This window comes from Protopterus annectens, chromosome 16.part0, assembly GCF_019279795.1.
Source record: "Protopterus annectens isolate FY-2018-M chromosome 16.part0, PAN1.0, whole genome shotgun sequence".
Lineage (NCBI taxonomy): Eukaryota > Metazoa > Chordata > Ceratodontiformes > Protopteridae > Protopterus > Protopterus annectens.
The window spans coordinates 331,816,671-331,833,216 of NC_056750.1; the positions used below are offsets into that span (position 1 = coordinate 331,816,671).

At 42.7% G+C, this 16,546-nt stretch overlaps 1 protein-coding gene across 1 annotated transcript in view; it reads right to left on the reverse strand.

The window, feature by feature from the left end:
• SNAPC4 (small nuclear RNA activating complex polypeptide 4) overlaps window positions 1–16,546 on the reverse strand; it is a 745,673-nt gene that overhangs the window by 287,609 nt on the left and 441,518 nt on the right. Inside the window, exon 12 of the mRNA XM_044058642.1 lies at window positions 15,962–16,068. Within this exon, the coding sequence (XP_043914577.1) occupies window positions 15,962–16,068 (107 nt within the window). The remainder of the gene's footprint in view (window positions 1–15,961; window positions 16,069–16,546) is intronic.

Genomic DNA, 16,546 nt, shown 5'->3' on the forward strand with positions numbered 1-16,546 from the left:
CCTGCAAGAAATCCTTGACTGTCTGCATGGATTTTGTTTTATCCTCCATTTTTTTTCAACACCTCTTCTGCTTTAGTACCAAACAAAGTATCATGCTGCAATGGTGCATCTAATAATTTTGCTTTAACATGATCGGGCAGATTCTGTTCCTTTAACCAAGCATGCCTTCTAACAGAACAGCGGCCCTGCAAGAGGCCTCCAATGAATCATAACCACATTGCAAAGTATGCTTTCCCACTTGTTCAGCTGCATGCAATAAATCCTGCAATTCCTTGTTCTCTGAACATTCAGTATTTGTCAACAATTTCTGTTTAAGCAGTGACATCAAATATTGCTGATATTTAAGCATATGAAACTGACAATTTAAAGCCCTTACAGCCAAGGTAACAGAAGTGTAGACTTTTTCCCCCCATCTGTCTAGAGCCCTAGAATCCCTATCAGAGGGGACAGGGTTTTTTGCAGTGGAAGCTTTAACCACTTTGGGACCTTCAGATATAGTTTCTGGGTCAGCAGCGGGGCTCTTATATAGTAATTTATGAGAATCCAGAACCCTGCAGTATCTGTCTGGCTTAGCAGGTGCAGGGGGTAAAGAGTCAGGGGACAGGCCAGACTCTGAAATACATAATCTACAATGTCTAAAACAGGTGGAATAGCAAGGGGTCTATGCTGAGGAAGTAGCAGAAAGTCTCTGAGCCTTTTCGTAGATTCAGAATAATCTTGGCTCTCCCAGTGGAAATGCTCCCTCATGGTATGCAGGGTTTCCCCAAAAGAATAATCTTCAGGAGGAGAGGCTGAAGGAATGGATTCTTCAGCATCAGAATCCTCATAGGGAAGCATGGAGTAATCCTGTTCAGAAGAGGAATCAGAGGAAATAGAAAGCTCATCAGAAGAATCATACTCTGTCTCTTGCCTAGGCCTCTTATCAGGAGGGGGATCAAAGTAATTAGGTCTTCGGACATTTTGAGCATCTGTTTTTTAGGCATGGAAGTCAGAGTAGGAGAATGCTGTACTTGTTTCTTTGTCTTTAGAGCTGCTTTAGTCTTTGTCTTTGAAGCTGAAGATGGCTTAATATATAGTTGTGTAGGTCTGAAGACACCCTCAGAAGCTGATGCCTGCTCAGCGGCACCAGACCCATCTGAGGGAATGATTTCTGAGTGTCCATTACCTTGAGTATCCAGAGGCCCAGTCGGCTCCACGTGGGAGTCAGAAGCGGCCTGTGGCTCTGAGGTAGCGGGTGCCAGGGGCTGTGAAAGCGCCTCACTGAGAACCGTCGAACCGGCGACTTGTCTAGCAGAAGCCTCGTCGTTCGTTTTGGACCTCGGATGCCTATCCTTTTCTTTGTCCTTGCGTTTTTTGTAAACTCCGGTTGTCGGCTGGTCCGACGGCATTATATAATTAAATTTTCGGCCAAAGTAATGAAATGCAAAATCAAACCAACGCTTAATAGTGCGTTGGTTAAATCTAGCACAAAACCGACAGCTAGCAACGTTGTGATCAGGGCCTAGGCAAGGAATACAGTAAGAATGAAAATCCTTATGAGGTATTTGCTTCCCACAAGAAATACAATTGTTAACTTTTTCTGACATCGGTCTGGAGCAAGAAAAAGTTTCTAACGGGTACTTAGCTTTAATGAAGACTTCGGTTCTGAAATTCGAATTTGAAAATCTCAGGAGTCGTCCGACCGGCACTTGCTAACTGCTTTTGCTTTGGGCACTGCGCGGCAAGAAAGACTGGAGAAAATGGCGTCAGCTGCATCTTTTATACCCCTGACGCACTGACGTCAGGGATGAGGCGACAGCAACCGACGCCGGACCTAGACTTTGGAATTCTGGCCAACTGAGGGTAGCCTGCCAGCAGGATAACCCAAGAGTAATGACTGCAACAGTGAAACACGATGAACATTTTCACCTTTCAACACGACAATGACCCCAACCATACAGCCAAATCAACAAAAGAATGGCTTCACTAGAAGAAAATTAAAGTTTTGGAATGGCCCAGCCAGAGCCTAGATCTAAATTCAATAGAAAATCTGTGGGGTGACCTGAAGAGGGTTGTGCACAAGAGATACCCTCACAATATGACAGATTTGGAATGCTTTTGCAAGGAAGAGTGGGCAAATATTTCCAAGTCAAGATGTGTCACGTTGATAGACTCATACCCAAGAAGACTGAATGCTGTAATTAAATCAAAAGGTGCTTCACCAAAGTATTAGTTTAAAGGTATGCACACTTATGCAACCAGCTTATTGTACATTTTTTATTTTTTTATATTTTTTTCACCTAACAGATTTGTTTGTTTTTAATTGAATTGTACAGGTTTTAGGTCACATTAAAGGTGGGGAAAGTTTTGAAATGATTTATTGTGGTCTCATTTTTTATATCACAAAAATATGGCATTTTAACAGGGGGTGTTGTACACTTTTTATATCCACTGTAAATTCCACTGTTGTAATACTTTCTGAAATATTAGAAGGTCTACGTGGCATTTGTATGCCATACTTACCTGGCTGCTGAGAGAGCCAACCAACTGGTTCTATTGTTCTGAAAGATGTATAGCTGACATGACAGTTTGTTCTTATTAGGCCAGTTCCATAGGTAGGAAATTATCTGCTGCCCTGTCATTTGTTAGTGTATTGCATTATGTATTATGTAAGTATTATGTGCTATGCATTCTCATGGATTTGAAGACAACCAGTAAAAAAAAAAAAAAAAAAAAAGGAAAGGCTACCACCAAGACTTTGTACACTGCTTTCACTTCCTTCAGACTAGTATGAAGAAACCTCTCGATGTGTCCAGCTGCCTTGACGTGAAAGGTCTGAAAAGTCTGTTGTCATTACTTGACACAGTGATGGAGGCGTTCAGTGGCATCTCTTGAGAAAGATATTCAGATCGCTGCACAAAAAAACTACTTTTTGTTTGACTGTGGGAGTAGAATCCCTACTTCCACAGAGATTCAAGGAATGTTTTCGTATCCTTCTGAGAACCCACTGTAATTTTGCCTATGGAATACAAAGCTTTTAGGTACTAAAATGATAAAAAATAGCTCTCTGTTTGCTTATCCTGAGGAAGAAAAATGTTCACGACTGATCAAGAAACATGCATGACTTCTTTACAATTTGTAGTAATCCCAAGGAATGCATCAATGAAACTGTTAAACTGATGTGGCACACTAACCATTCCCATGGCTGCACTCTGGACAACCACAAGTATAGGAGGAACAAATGATGTTATGTTTCCTGAAGTGCTCAAACATTGGAGCTAAACATGCAAATTATTTGTGAGCTGCAGCTAGACAAAAAAGGCATGCAACATGAATGTGTCAATAAAATGAACAAGTACTAATTAAAATGGACACCATGTAAATAGTGTATATAGTTACATTATTTAAGGACTAGGTAGATAGCATTTCATATACAAAACAGTTGAGATGTATAAGTAATACAATTATACTGTTTATCAAGTATATTTTTTCATTATATGATGACTATAAAAAGAAAATGAGATTATGTATTCTTCAATTTTTAAATAAATAAAGAAAGAAATCTCATGCATTACCTGTGAGGTGTCTCTGCTGGAATATGAAGATATGTACTTACATCCACCGCAGCTACCTGATGAGAATATACTTATTTAGTTCTGACATATCTAGGATAAGTCTCAGGGAGCTGCCTTGCTTCAGAACAAGGAAGAGCCTAAAGAAAGTTCCAAGCCCACCCTAAGTAGAATTTACTCTCTTACATTTCTGATTCATTAAAACAAAGCTTGATTTGTTAGGTAAAAAAGTGTGTGTGGAACAGAAACAGATGCATCTGCTGAAAAACTATTGTGCAACCCTGAGCAAACCTTTGGAAAAAACTATGTCTGAGGTTACAGTATCTCATACTGGTAAATAAAAAAATTAAACTGACTCTTGGGGGTATGGAGTAAAGTAGAGGCTTCAAGTTGCAGTTTCTCCTGAATTTCCATCTCCTCCTGTCACTGCAGTAGTAATTGTTTAAATTTGTACAGCCTTTGTTCAGAAGGTTGCTAGGCAAGCCTTCCCCCCCAACAGAAATTAAAACATTCCCCTGCTAGTGGGAACGTTTCTACAGGACAGAGAAAGCAGGGGCACAAAACACCTGCTTCTCACAAAGGAATTTGTTTTGTCTCTATCTCAATGTCTGTAAAAAGCATTATCTGGCTGTCCAAATGACAGGTCCTGAGTAACTGCAACATCTAAAAGCTACTTAGGGTACTTAGGGTACTAGTAGACCTGGAAGCACATCATCAGAAGCGCACATTGATGCATGTTTTTTAATTTTATCTGCTGTGTCATTACTTTCTGATAACCTTTGAGTATTTTTTTAATACTATTTTTGTACTCAAAAACTTTACTGTCATCACATTGATCTTGTAACTAACTAATGGTTCTTACAGCAAATTTACTAGAAGCTTATAGTCTTTCAACTGTTTCCTTTGACATTTACCTCTTCTTACTCTTGGGTTCTCTTCTTATTTGACAGGCCTACCAGCTCTGTAATCTTTTTTTTTTCTTAATTCCATTTGAGTTTTTTCCCCTGTGGAAGTTCAGTTTTGAACTTTTAAAAAGCAATTTCATGTAGTCAGACTGTATTGCAACATGTGCAAACTGATGAAACGTAATATAAACCTGCTGGTTTATTAGAAATGTAGAACTGTGTAACATTCTGTTTGATAAAAACTGTACAATAACTATAAATGAACTTTTTGAAGTTTTGCTACCATATAAATCTAACACTATCATATTTGAGGTGTATAGCTCAAGTTTACTTGCCCTGTTTAGTGCCTCTAAGTCCAGGGAAAAAGGGTCTCTGGACCAGTCCTTGGTTGCAAAACAGTAAGTAAATAAATATATTTTCCAGTATGTCATGACAAAGACATAGAAGGTGGAAAGATCTGTTTTGTAACTATTCAATAAATCATGTGTGACATCCAGTTCTGCAAAGCCTTTTTTTGTGAACTATTGCTGGGTACTGATGTGCTGATTATACACTTGCAAAAATCTTGAAAGGTTTGGTTAACAAAGAAGGGATGGTCAATTTCAACTCAGGAAGCCTCATCACTGTTGAGATTAAAGATGACTTCTGCTAGCCACTCAAAAATGCTCCCAAAATCTTAACTACCTTGGAGCAGGAAACATGTAAATTAATGATGGTCCAAGCTAGGGATCAGTGTTTTTTACTATTAGCCCCAAACAACTTTTAAAATATTTCCTTGCAAAAAGCCTATAAACAAATATGGGCTAAGAGACAAGATGAGCGTTTGTAGGGCTCAGAAATAAACTGCCTCTCTTGGATGGACATAGGTTCTTTGAATAATATTCTCTCCAGGGCAGTGTGTGGAAATTCCTGCATAAGGCATATACAGTGACACTGGTGCCATTTTACTTTTTATTGACTGAAGCACCAAAGTCAGAGAATTGTATACGAGTACTTTAGGGACTGGCTTTGTAAACTCTATTTTGGGAGACATTAAAGTAGTAGTATCCACCTACATATACTTCAGGATAAAAGTGCTCCTGAAGACTGTATCATCATCATTATCAAGTATCACTTGGCACAAAGGAAAACGTCATGACTGCAACCCAGATAACTGTGCTCAGTTAATCGCCAGTGGAGAAGACAGGCAGGGAGTGGGGATTTGTGAAGGGGCACAGTCCACTCACCTCTTACTGGGATGGGAAAGGTTACATGTACTCAAGGACACAAAGGTTAGGTGTGATTTCCCTGGGCTCTTATGGGGCAGCACTGGATATTGATACATTCCTTGGACTGCATGCTTGTAGGGACAGGGCTGCATAAAGAGAATACCCCTTGCAAATATGCGGGGGCATCCTTTACAGTCAGCTGGTTGTATGTCCTTTCCCCACTGTTAACACAGACTGTGTGTGGAGATGTTATGGCTGCATAAAGAAAAAAAAAAATCACAAACCACTTGATGCCTATTGGAATGACAGCCCCTCCTGTTCGACCTTTGCCTCAGTGATCGGGAACAAATTCGCCAGCTGGCTGACAGGATGATCAACAGGTGGCAGTAGGGTTAAAGCGATACAAAAAAATCTCTTTTTATGAGTGAATAACAGATTTCGCCTTTTTCTCACTCTCTCTCTCTCTTCACATTTTCTATTCTCACTCTTTCTATACACACAATTTTTTGTGTGCTGATAAGACTTTCTGTTCGAGTAACTTTAACCTCTTCAGTTATGACTTTCTGTTCGAGTAACTTTAACCTCTTCAGTTATGGTGACAGACCTATCTAACATCTTAATTTAGAGGCTTTATTAAACTTTTTGCAGACATCACATTTTTAAGGTTGTATGCAGGCACTACACTACACAATATAAGCACCGAGTGAGCTAATGGTAGGGAATGATGCATTTATCACAAGCATACTTACTAATCAATTAAAGGAAAGATAACCAGCCTTGTCTTCAGAAGAATGTTGACTTGACACCCGTTCATCACTTTTTGTTAAGAAATGAACACTAATGCAGATAGCTACCATCAGTACTAAGCATCAAGTAGTTATACTACTGAACTAAGTGATCAATCATTCTCGGGTGGCGAACTGGAACAGTATGCATGATAATGATGGATTTAAACATGGAATCTCATTGGCACCTGCAACAGTACCACCGACAGTCTGCAGACCATCCTTAGACTTCACATGGAAGAGAAAATAGCTTTGGAAAACAGGCTGGGATAACACAATTTAGAAAGTGGAAAAACCTCATATAATCATTTACTAACAAATTAATGTTCCTGAAATATCCTTCTTTGCACTGTTTCTAAATTTAAGTGAAGGTGCACTCTGCTGCTGGCAAATTGCCACTTTTTTAATTTAATCATGTGCTGGTAGTTTGGAGTGAAAATTAGAAATGAGTGTTTATTAACATGTCTCAACAACATGCGGGCAGTTGATAAATATAAACAGGACCAAATTAATCATTCTACAGTGTATTTCAGTTGGATAGTGCTGGTTACTTTTGGTCTAGATTTAAAGCCGTTTTTGACCATGCACATCTACATGAGTGGGTAGTGAGGATTTTTTTTTAGTACTTTAAAAAATAAACAAATTCAAACAAAAAATAGAGAATTCCAAGGATCCATGATGGCTATTTAAGTGTTTTATGCAGGAGCAGACAGTGCCATTGCATACAGGGATAAAGCATAGACTACAGGCCAGGTGACCCAGGTTTGATTAGCGATTTGGCCACCTAAGATGTTCGCAAGGGAGGATAGCCATACCCACTCTGCAGTCTTAGTGGCACACACCTGAATGCACTTCATGGTAGATCACAGACAGGGGCTGGGGACAGTCTCAGGGGCACAATCCTCAGGGAGTTGGGGGTATTGGCTGAGAGACCGCAGACACATGATGATACATTAGCAAACTTCACTGCATATCCATTCCTTGCCATATGGGTAACACAAGTGGATGGGAAGTAGATACATTCACAAAAATCATCCTCTATATCAACATAACATTGGAGGTACCTCAACCTATTCGCTAACCCCAACCATGGGTTATAGAAAGTTAGGGGAGATTAGTCAGGTCTGGGAGACTTGAGAAATGAAGAAAGGCTCCCTTAAGTAGCAAATGGTCAGCTGGAGAGGTGTTTAACCAGGGGGGCCTTCATCCCATTATTACTTATCCTACCACACAGCCCTGCTACTTACATAACTCAGAGACTGCTGTTTCAAAGAGAAGGCAGAATACTCTTAAAACTCCAAGATATCAAAATCTCGGATGTGATATATATTTCTCACATTCACTCCTGTAGTTCTGGCACACTGAGGATAATTACTGCCCTTTTCCGTTAACAGGACAGCAGGCAAAATGTGCGTTCACTGTCAACTCACAGTGGCTTATTGTTTTCTGCTTGTAATGTGCTTGTACTATTCTAAACTGCTGATAATGCACATTCAGTTCATGTAATTTCTGCCTATATTCTTGTCTTTTCTTCAGTATCTATAGCCACCACAACTCAAAAACACACACTTTGCCAAACTTCAATAAGACATACAAAGGTTGTGATATCTGTTCTTCACCCTCCCAGTGGAAGCCGATCCTCAACTATCAGCGCATAAATGTATTAATTTTTCTTCTGCTGGTCTCTTATTGGGTAAATTAAATAAAATGACAATCAGACAGGTTTCTTCATATGTACAAAAGCCTTACTTCCTTTACAATCTATTCATCCTTAAACACTTGTAAGAATACAACAAATAGACGTACCTGACTATTATATCCATCAAAAACACATCTTGGGCATGAGGGAAAGTAGAAGCGAATTACGAACCCCCCGCCCCCATTCGACTTTATATTATATCAGCAACCTGAAGCTGAGACAGAGTTAACAGGGAAAATATAAAAACAAGAAGTTATGTACTCACCATAACGTTCGATGTATGTAGTCCATCTCGCCTTACATTCTTACCCGTGGGTTCGGTGCCAAACCTCGGCTCCGACTCAGCTCGAAGTCTTCAATTGGCTTGTGGCTAAGAGGTATCCCATCGTGCAACAGGTCTATTCCTCAGATCTTGTTTGCTGCAAACTCACACACATACACACTGAGAAGAAGAACAACCCCAACAGAAAGGACTACTGATACCTAGAGACAATACCTCCAGGTCCTCCAGGAGGGGGAAGGAAGGAGGGTTAGTAAGAATGTAAGGCGAGATGGACTACATACATCGAACGTTATGGTGAGTACATAACTTCTTGATGTTATGTAGTACAATCTTGCCTTCATTCTTACCCGTGGGACAGCGTCCCTAGCACCCTGATCTTGGGTGGCTCAGTGAAAAATACTCTTGAGCACCGTGGAACCAAAGGAAGACCTGCCTCTAGAAACCAGACCTAATTTGACGTGACTAATAAAAGTATGAGGCGAAGCCCATGTTGCTGCAGCACAAATATCATCCATAGACATTCTAGCCTGAAACGCAGTTGAGGTAGCAACAGAACGTGTAGAATGAGCCTTCACTTTAAAGGGTAATTCTTTGCCACTGGAAGTATAAATAAATGAGATGCAATCGGAGATCCAGCGAGACAAGGTTACCTTAGAAACCGGAATCCCAAGTCTAGTGTATGAAAATGAGACAAACAATTGATCTGATTTCCTGAAATCTTTTGTCCTATGTAAACAGAAACGCAATGGTCTGTGAACATCCAGCTGATGAAACTTAAATTCTGCCTTGTTGGAGAATTCAGGAAAAAACACAGGCAACTCAATGGACTGGTTGATATTGACAACAGAGGCAACCTTTGGAACAAAGGAAGGGTTGGTTCTTAAGGAGACCCTATTCTTTGTGAAACACCAAATAAGGTGGCCTCCTAATCGATAATGCTTGGAGTTCAGAGACCCGCCTAGCTGAAGTTATGGCTACCAAGAATACTGTCTTCCATGACATGAATTTAATGTCACACGTAGCTGCGGGCTCAAAGGGAGTTGAGGTGAGCTTCTGTAGTACAAAATTGAGGTCACATGACATCACTGGATCAAAGACTGGAGGTCGGAGTAACAATGTCCCTCTCACAAAAGCCCTACAAAGCCTATGAGCCATAAGATTGGGCTCATTAGCAACATGAAAGGTGGAAATTGCTGCCAATTACCCTTTAATGGTTGCCGCAGCTGAACCCTGACTAAACAGTTGAGAATGAAATTTCAATATTGCCAAAATAGGCGCTGTATAAGGATCAATATGTCTCTCATGGGCCCAAATAGAAAATCTCTTCCATTTACTGGAATAAATCTTCCTGGTAGAAGGCATGTTGGAAGATGATAGAATATGGACCACTTCCGGGGAAAAATCATGAAGCCTGACTAAGGACGGAACTGAAGCAGCCAAGCTGTCAACCTGAGGGTCTGGCTGGAGGGATGGAACTGTCCTGACATATGAGTCAGCAGATTTGGAACTGGGTCCAGAATCCAGGGCTTGTCCATTAGATAGGGTTGAAGGAAGGGAAACCAAATCTGACGAGGCCAGTGTGGGGCAATGAGGATCATTTTGCTCCCCAAAGACTGTGCTTTCTGAATGACCTTTGATATTAGAGATAATGGTGGAAAGGTGTAGAGAAGACCGGAGGGCCAATCGTGAGCCAGAGCATCCCTGGGTGTCTCCCTCTCCGGGGGGATAAGGGTGAAGTAGCTGCTGCATTTGGCATTGAGGGGGCTGGCAAATAGATCGCAGCAATGCTGACTCCATCTGTGGAATATCTCTTCCGCAACATAACTATTCAGGGACCACTCGTGAGGCATTAGGATAGCTCTGCTCAGCCTGTCGGCAATCACATTGGACTTCCCCGGTATATGCGTTGCAACTAGAAAGCGTTGGGAAGACACTGCCCACTGCCAAACTCGAAGTGCCTCTCTGCAAAGGGGGTATGATTTGGTTCCTCCCTGTTTGTTCAGATACCATACCACTGACATGTTGTCTGAGTGGATTGCAATTGTCCCTAGAGGGAGAAAGCTCTGAAGTGCTTGCACCGTTAATAGCACTGCTCTCATCTCCAAGACATTGATATGCAAATGTGTCTCGTGATCCTGCCACGTGCCTTAGACAGTCCTGCAAAGTTAATGCCCCCCCACCCGATCTGGGAGGCATCCATGGTCACCGTGGCAACTGGAGAAGATGGGACAAAGGGCTTGCCCATGTTGAGATTGCTGGCCTGAAGCCACCAGCATAGATCCCGCTTGCACATGTCCGTAATCGGAATAAAATGGGAGAGCGAGAGATGCTGCAGTGACCATTGGCGAAAAGCAGCCACTGAAGAACCCTCATGTGTAGTCTGGCAAGGGGAACTAGCATGATCATGGCAGCCATGGTCCTTAATAACCTGAGGACCACTTTTGCCCTGACCTTCCTCAATGGTAGTAAGGCGTAGACCTGCTGTTGTAGAGCCTGAATTCTCTCTTCTGGTAAGAAGGCCCTCATGAGCACTGAATCTAGTTCGGCGCCGATAAAAGTGACACACTGCGAGGGCAGCAAGGCAGATTTATTCTAATTTAGAGTAATTCCTAACCATTGGCACAGTGTAATGGTGGCGTCCCTGATCTGTAACAGTAGATGCCTGGGGGTACCATTTAGATGCTCGAAAGTCCTTTACGCGAACACAAAAAGAGTGACACTTATTGCGCGAACCATGGAAATGCCAAATGTCCAAAACGGCGAAATTCGAAATGTCGAAGTGTCATGGTTGGCCCATCTGCGGTATAGCTCCATAAGGTAAGTGTGCGATAGTTACGGACCTTAGGTTTAGGGTGCAGGTTAAGGTAAGTGCATAGATAGGTAATGTATGTAAGATTTAGTGTAGGGTTAGAATTAGAGTTTTGTTAAATGTATGTGTGTGGATTATTTATTTTGTTTTGGTATATCTCTGTAGGGTAAGTGTGCGATAGTTACGGACCTTAGGGTTAGGGTGCAGGTTAAGGTAAGTGCATAGATAGTAATGTATGTAAGGTTTAGTGTAGGGTTAGAAGTAAGGTTTTGGTGCTTTACTTTAGGGTTAGAAGTAGGGCTTTGGTTAGTGTATGTATGTGGTTTATTTATTTTGTTTGGGTAGGCAGTATGTAGTTGGAGGTGGAGTTTGCCGACTATGGGGATTTGACTTTTTTGAATTTTGCGGTTTAGTGCATTCGGCATATTCGCGGTTCGCGCAATACTTGTTGGTGTTTTCGCATTCACTTAAAAGGATTTTCGCTCATATAATATTAGACCCGATGCCTGGTGGTGGCAGAAAGGAGCCAGTCGTCCAGGGACGGAAACACTTGGAAAGTGAGCCGTTACCAATGCCATGCATTTGGTGAACACCCTGGGGGCTGTTGATGGTTGGTCACCATGGTCACTGTGGCAACTGGAGAAGATGGGACAAAGGTATTGCGTGGGACATGCGAGAAACTGAAAATGACTGGCTCCCACCCGGAAGTGTAAATGACTTCTCGATGCCCTGTCCATCTTGATATGGTAGTAAGCATCTTTGAGGTCTATGGAGCACATCCTAACAGAGGGAGTATTGACTGTAAGGTGACCATGCGGAACTTGGACTTTTGTACATGAAGGTTCAATTGGCTGAGATCCAAGATGGGTCACAGGTACCCTGTTCTTTTCGGCACCAAAAAGAATCTGGAGTAAGTCCCTAATCCTAACTTGGTCTGCAAGGACAGGCTGGATGGCTCACTTTGAAAGCAACGTTTTTATTTCTAAAGTTGGGGAATCCCTGTGCTGGGTGGAATGTCTGGGATTCTCTTGGATGGCGGGGGAGGAGAAGAGAAGGGAATATGATAACCTCTGGAAATTATCTAATACCCACTCATCTTGGGTGACTTCTTGTCAGGCTTCTGGGTATAAAGAAATGTGACCCACAACTGGTTCCAGAGACGCACAGTCGGGCCTCCCTTCATGAGCGCTGGTAGGGAGAACCACGAAAGGCATCACGGTCCCGCTGGTTACGAGGGCCTCCTCTGCCTCTAGGGCGGTGTCTACCTGAATTACCACCCCCTCCCCTGCCTCCGGATAGGGAATCACTTTGTGCGCCCAGAAAAAACCTCTGCGACTTCCTGAACCACATCTTCCCACCCCCCTTCTGGCCCTTGGGGTAAGGTCTAGAAGGCATGGAAAAACAAACTCCCACGGCAGACAGGGTTTTTCCTTCCTGCTCGCACCTAGTGAGTGTATCCTTCACCTTGGTTCTGAACAACGATGAACCATTAAATGGGGCATTGGTGAACGTAGACTTGAAGGCCTCCGCGAAATTGCACAGAGAGAGACTCTGGAACCAGCAGCCCTACTCGCACTGTCGGCTGCATATGAGATCAGCCTCATGGAGGAGTTGGTAAGGGAATTTAAGGTTGGCATCTGTGCATTGACCTTCTGTGCCACGGCATCAGAAATATTATCCTGTAGAGAATCCCCTAGCTCTTTCAGGAGATCTCTCTGGAGCCTCGTAAAATGCGTTAAGTAGTTCAGCGACCGCAGTGTAAAGGCGCAGAAGTAAACACACACTTCCCATACCTGTCCATAGCCTGGGACTCCTTGTTAGGTGGATAGACAGTAGACGACGTTTCAGCAAGTTCCTTCTTGGTGGCCGCTGCCACCACCATGGCATCTACTGGAACGCCTTTAGATAGATACGCCTTGTCAGAGGGGGTGGACAAAAACTTATTGGGTCTCCTTGGGACCAGTTCCACAGTGTCAGGAGTTTCCCACACCTTTCAACAGACAAGGTCTAATAGCTCATCAAAAGGGGGAGAAACCCAAGAGGCGGAGGGTTGAGACCCGAAAGCCTTCAGGAACACTGACTCCTCATCAGAAGGGGGTTTGGAGGGCCAGCCATGTATCTGTTTCAATATCTCCAGGATATCTGAAAAAAGAGATATCTTCATAGGACGACTTGGGGGACACCTCTGACTCCCCGAGGTCGGTGTCCGACATGAGACTCATCTGGGGAGTCAAGGTGTTTCCTCTTACACAATGTCTTTCTGACGGGCTCCTCAGGCAAAAACTCCGGGGAGACGTCAGAAAGTTGGGGACCACTCATGGAGGTATCCTGAGGCCTAGGGTCTCCGCTGCCCAAGGATAGAGCGTGAACCAAAACTGACACCGGTGCTGGAGGGGGCAGAGTATCTGTGCCATAGGATGCAGCTGACGACCTGGCCAGCATGCTCCTCATAACCTTGAAGGCTGATCCCCCTGGCTCCGAAGGCCGACTAACTGTAGGGAAAACAGAAGCAGCCCTCGGCGCTGAGGAGATGAGGTCCGAAGCAGATATCGGGTCCTATCTCATTTGAGCCAAAGCACTGAGAGGAAGGCTTGCAACCAATGAAGATCGATCCAATCCCTCCACCTCGGGTCCAACCGGAGAACTATGGACCCTTGGCACCGTGGACAGAGCCGATGGGGTTGGAGCAGAAATCGGAACAGAGAGGCCAGGCAAGGCTACTGGAACTGACCTAATGGCACCCGGCTGAACCGACAACTCTGGCTCTGAAGGCCGAGAAAGGATCGGAGGAGGAACAACAAAGGATGAAGAGGCCGTAGGCTCCGGAGCCGATTGGGTCGGAGCCGAAATCAATATGGCCAACACCGATGACTGAAGCAGTTTCTTCACCACCCTATCAATGTCCTCATCGGAAAGGGTCCTGGAAGACCTGGAAGATAAAGTAGGAGATCTGGATCTCCCTACAGAAGGGGACTTGCGTGAAGGAGAACCCAGTCGAAAAACTGGAAACCGGCTCCGAACCAAAATATCCATGACGGACTCCGAAAGGCTGGGAGCCAATACGGACTTAGTCAAGAGACTACCTTCTTTCGGCACTGATGGCAATGGAACCGAAGAAGGAGAAGCTGTTCTAGTAACTTTCTCTGCGGTTCCGAAGAAACAGACGGAGCCAGAGAGCACTTCTTGGAATTCTTTTTGTCCTTTTTAGCTGGAGAGGATAATGTACTGGAAGACTTAGCCAAGTCTTCCTCGAAGGAGTGTTTAAGCAGTCCTTTCAAAATTAGCTTGTTCTTCCTCTCCTGTAGCACATGGGGACTAAAGGAATGACAAAACAAGCAGGACTCTTGGAGGTGAATAGCCCCCAAGCAGTACACGCACACAGAGTGCCCATCAGTTAAAGACATTTTATTGCTGCATTCAACACACTTTTTAAAGCCCGAAGGCCTGTGTTCCTTAGGATCCTTGGACATGCTGAAAGGAACAAATTAATACGTACATGCACTAGACCCAACTAACAAAAAACAGAGCCTTTAACTCAAACGGCCAAGAAACTGGTGGGAAAACAACAGGGAGGACTAGGTCCTCTAATTTAAATGGGCCTAGCCCAGGAAAACAAAGGCAGGAAAGCGCCATTAGCCAGACACAACACTAAACTCTAACAGAATGAAGCACCAAACCAAAGACCACACAGAAACAATGGGGAGGACTAGGTCCTCTAACTTAAATGGGTCTAGCCCATGGGGAAAAGAAAATGAACGGGATACCCAAACAGCCAGACAAGGGTACAAAAAACAGCCAGAGAAACAAATACAGGCAGTAAAATACCACCACCACACACATAGAGCTATGAAAATAGATTTTTTGAGCAACAAGTCAAAAGTTTATAAAAATTTTATAAACAATATATTTAGCCACGGCCAAAAGCGAGACCATGTCTGAGCTTAACAAGCGGCAAACGAGATCTGGGGAATAGACCTGTTGCACGATGGGATACCTCTTAGTCGCGAGCCAATTGAAGACTTCGAGCTAGAGTATGCCCGAGTCGGAGCCAAGGTTCAGCTCCGAACTCACAGGTAAGAATGAAGGCGAGATTGGACTATATAACATCAGGTTTTTCAATGTATGAAGTTAAGAACTATTTAATTGTCAGAAAGGTAAAGTAAGAATTATGATTACCCTGAGGACGTAGAAACTCACATCAGAGATTCAACAAGGAATCTGTAACAAAACACCACAGACGAGTCTGCATCGATACAAAGTGATAACCACACAGACCATTTCTTCCAGTCTACTTATCTAATCAAAGGAGCAAATTTGCAGTGTCACTCACTTAAAACATGCCTTCAGCTTGAAATATAAAATGGATAAATGCTGTTCCTTACAGACATTCATATAAGCCGCAGTGACTTGACAGCAACTGTGCACTTTGCCTGCTGCCACGATAACGGAAAAGTACCAAATTAGCATACACAACCGCCACTTTAAAAAAATCTGTCGGCTATCACCACTACTTACTTAGATGCCATCAGATACATTTTTACAACAGTGTTCCCAAATGTAATGATAAGACAAACCTAGAAACAACATATTAATGTTGTACTTCCTGTTTTCTGGAATCAATATATATTTTGCAGCATAATTCTCATCAGCTGTATAACACTAGCCAAGGACAATAAGATTAATCTGTGCTGACATCTAATATAGTACAGAAATGTGCTTACTTCATCTTCTTTGGGTGACCAAGGTCCTCTTTTTAGTGAGGGATCCAGACTCTGTGTCCATCGGGTAAGAATTTGAGCAGAATCTCTCCCTTCCATGTAATATGCAACTAGTCAATAAAACATTGAGAAAGTTATGCTGTACATCATAATTCAGTGCCTTGTTTTTGTAAGTCTTGGTGCTGCACAACCATTATCAATATTTTGCCATACTATTTAGTCTATGTATTTTCTTATGAGTTACCAAACAGGATTGTATTGTATCCTCCCAAAGTGACCACAAAAACATCAAAATTAATACCAGAAATTAAAAAATGGTCAGCCACAACATACTTGAGAATAAAATAATTATTTCATAACAATCAAAGAAATACCAGAGGCACAGAATTTATCAGTCCAAATAACATACACTGGTTTTGGTCCTGCTTTAACAATCACTCGGTTAGGAGGTGGAAATAACAAATTCAAGCAGGAAAGGAATGCACACGTGTGCAAACAATACATAATGCACAGTTTTCATTAGCATTACAAGACTACTAGAGTATATCATGCTTATGCCACAATGATTAAAATAATGAAAATGTTAGT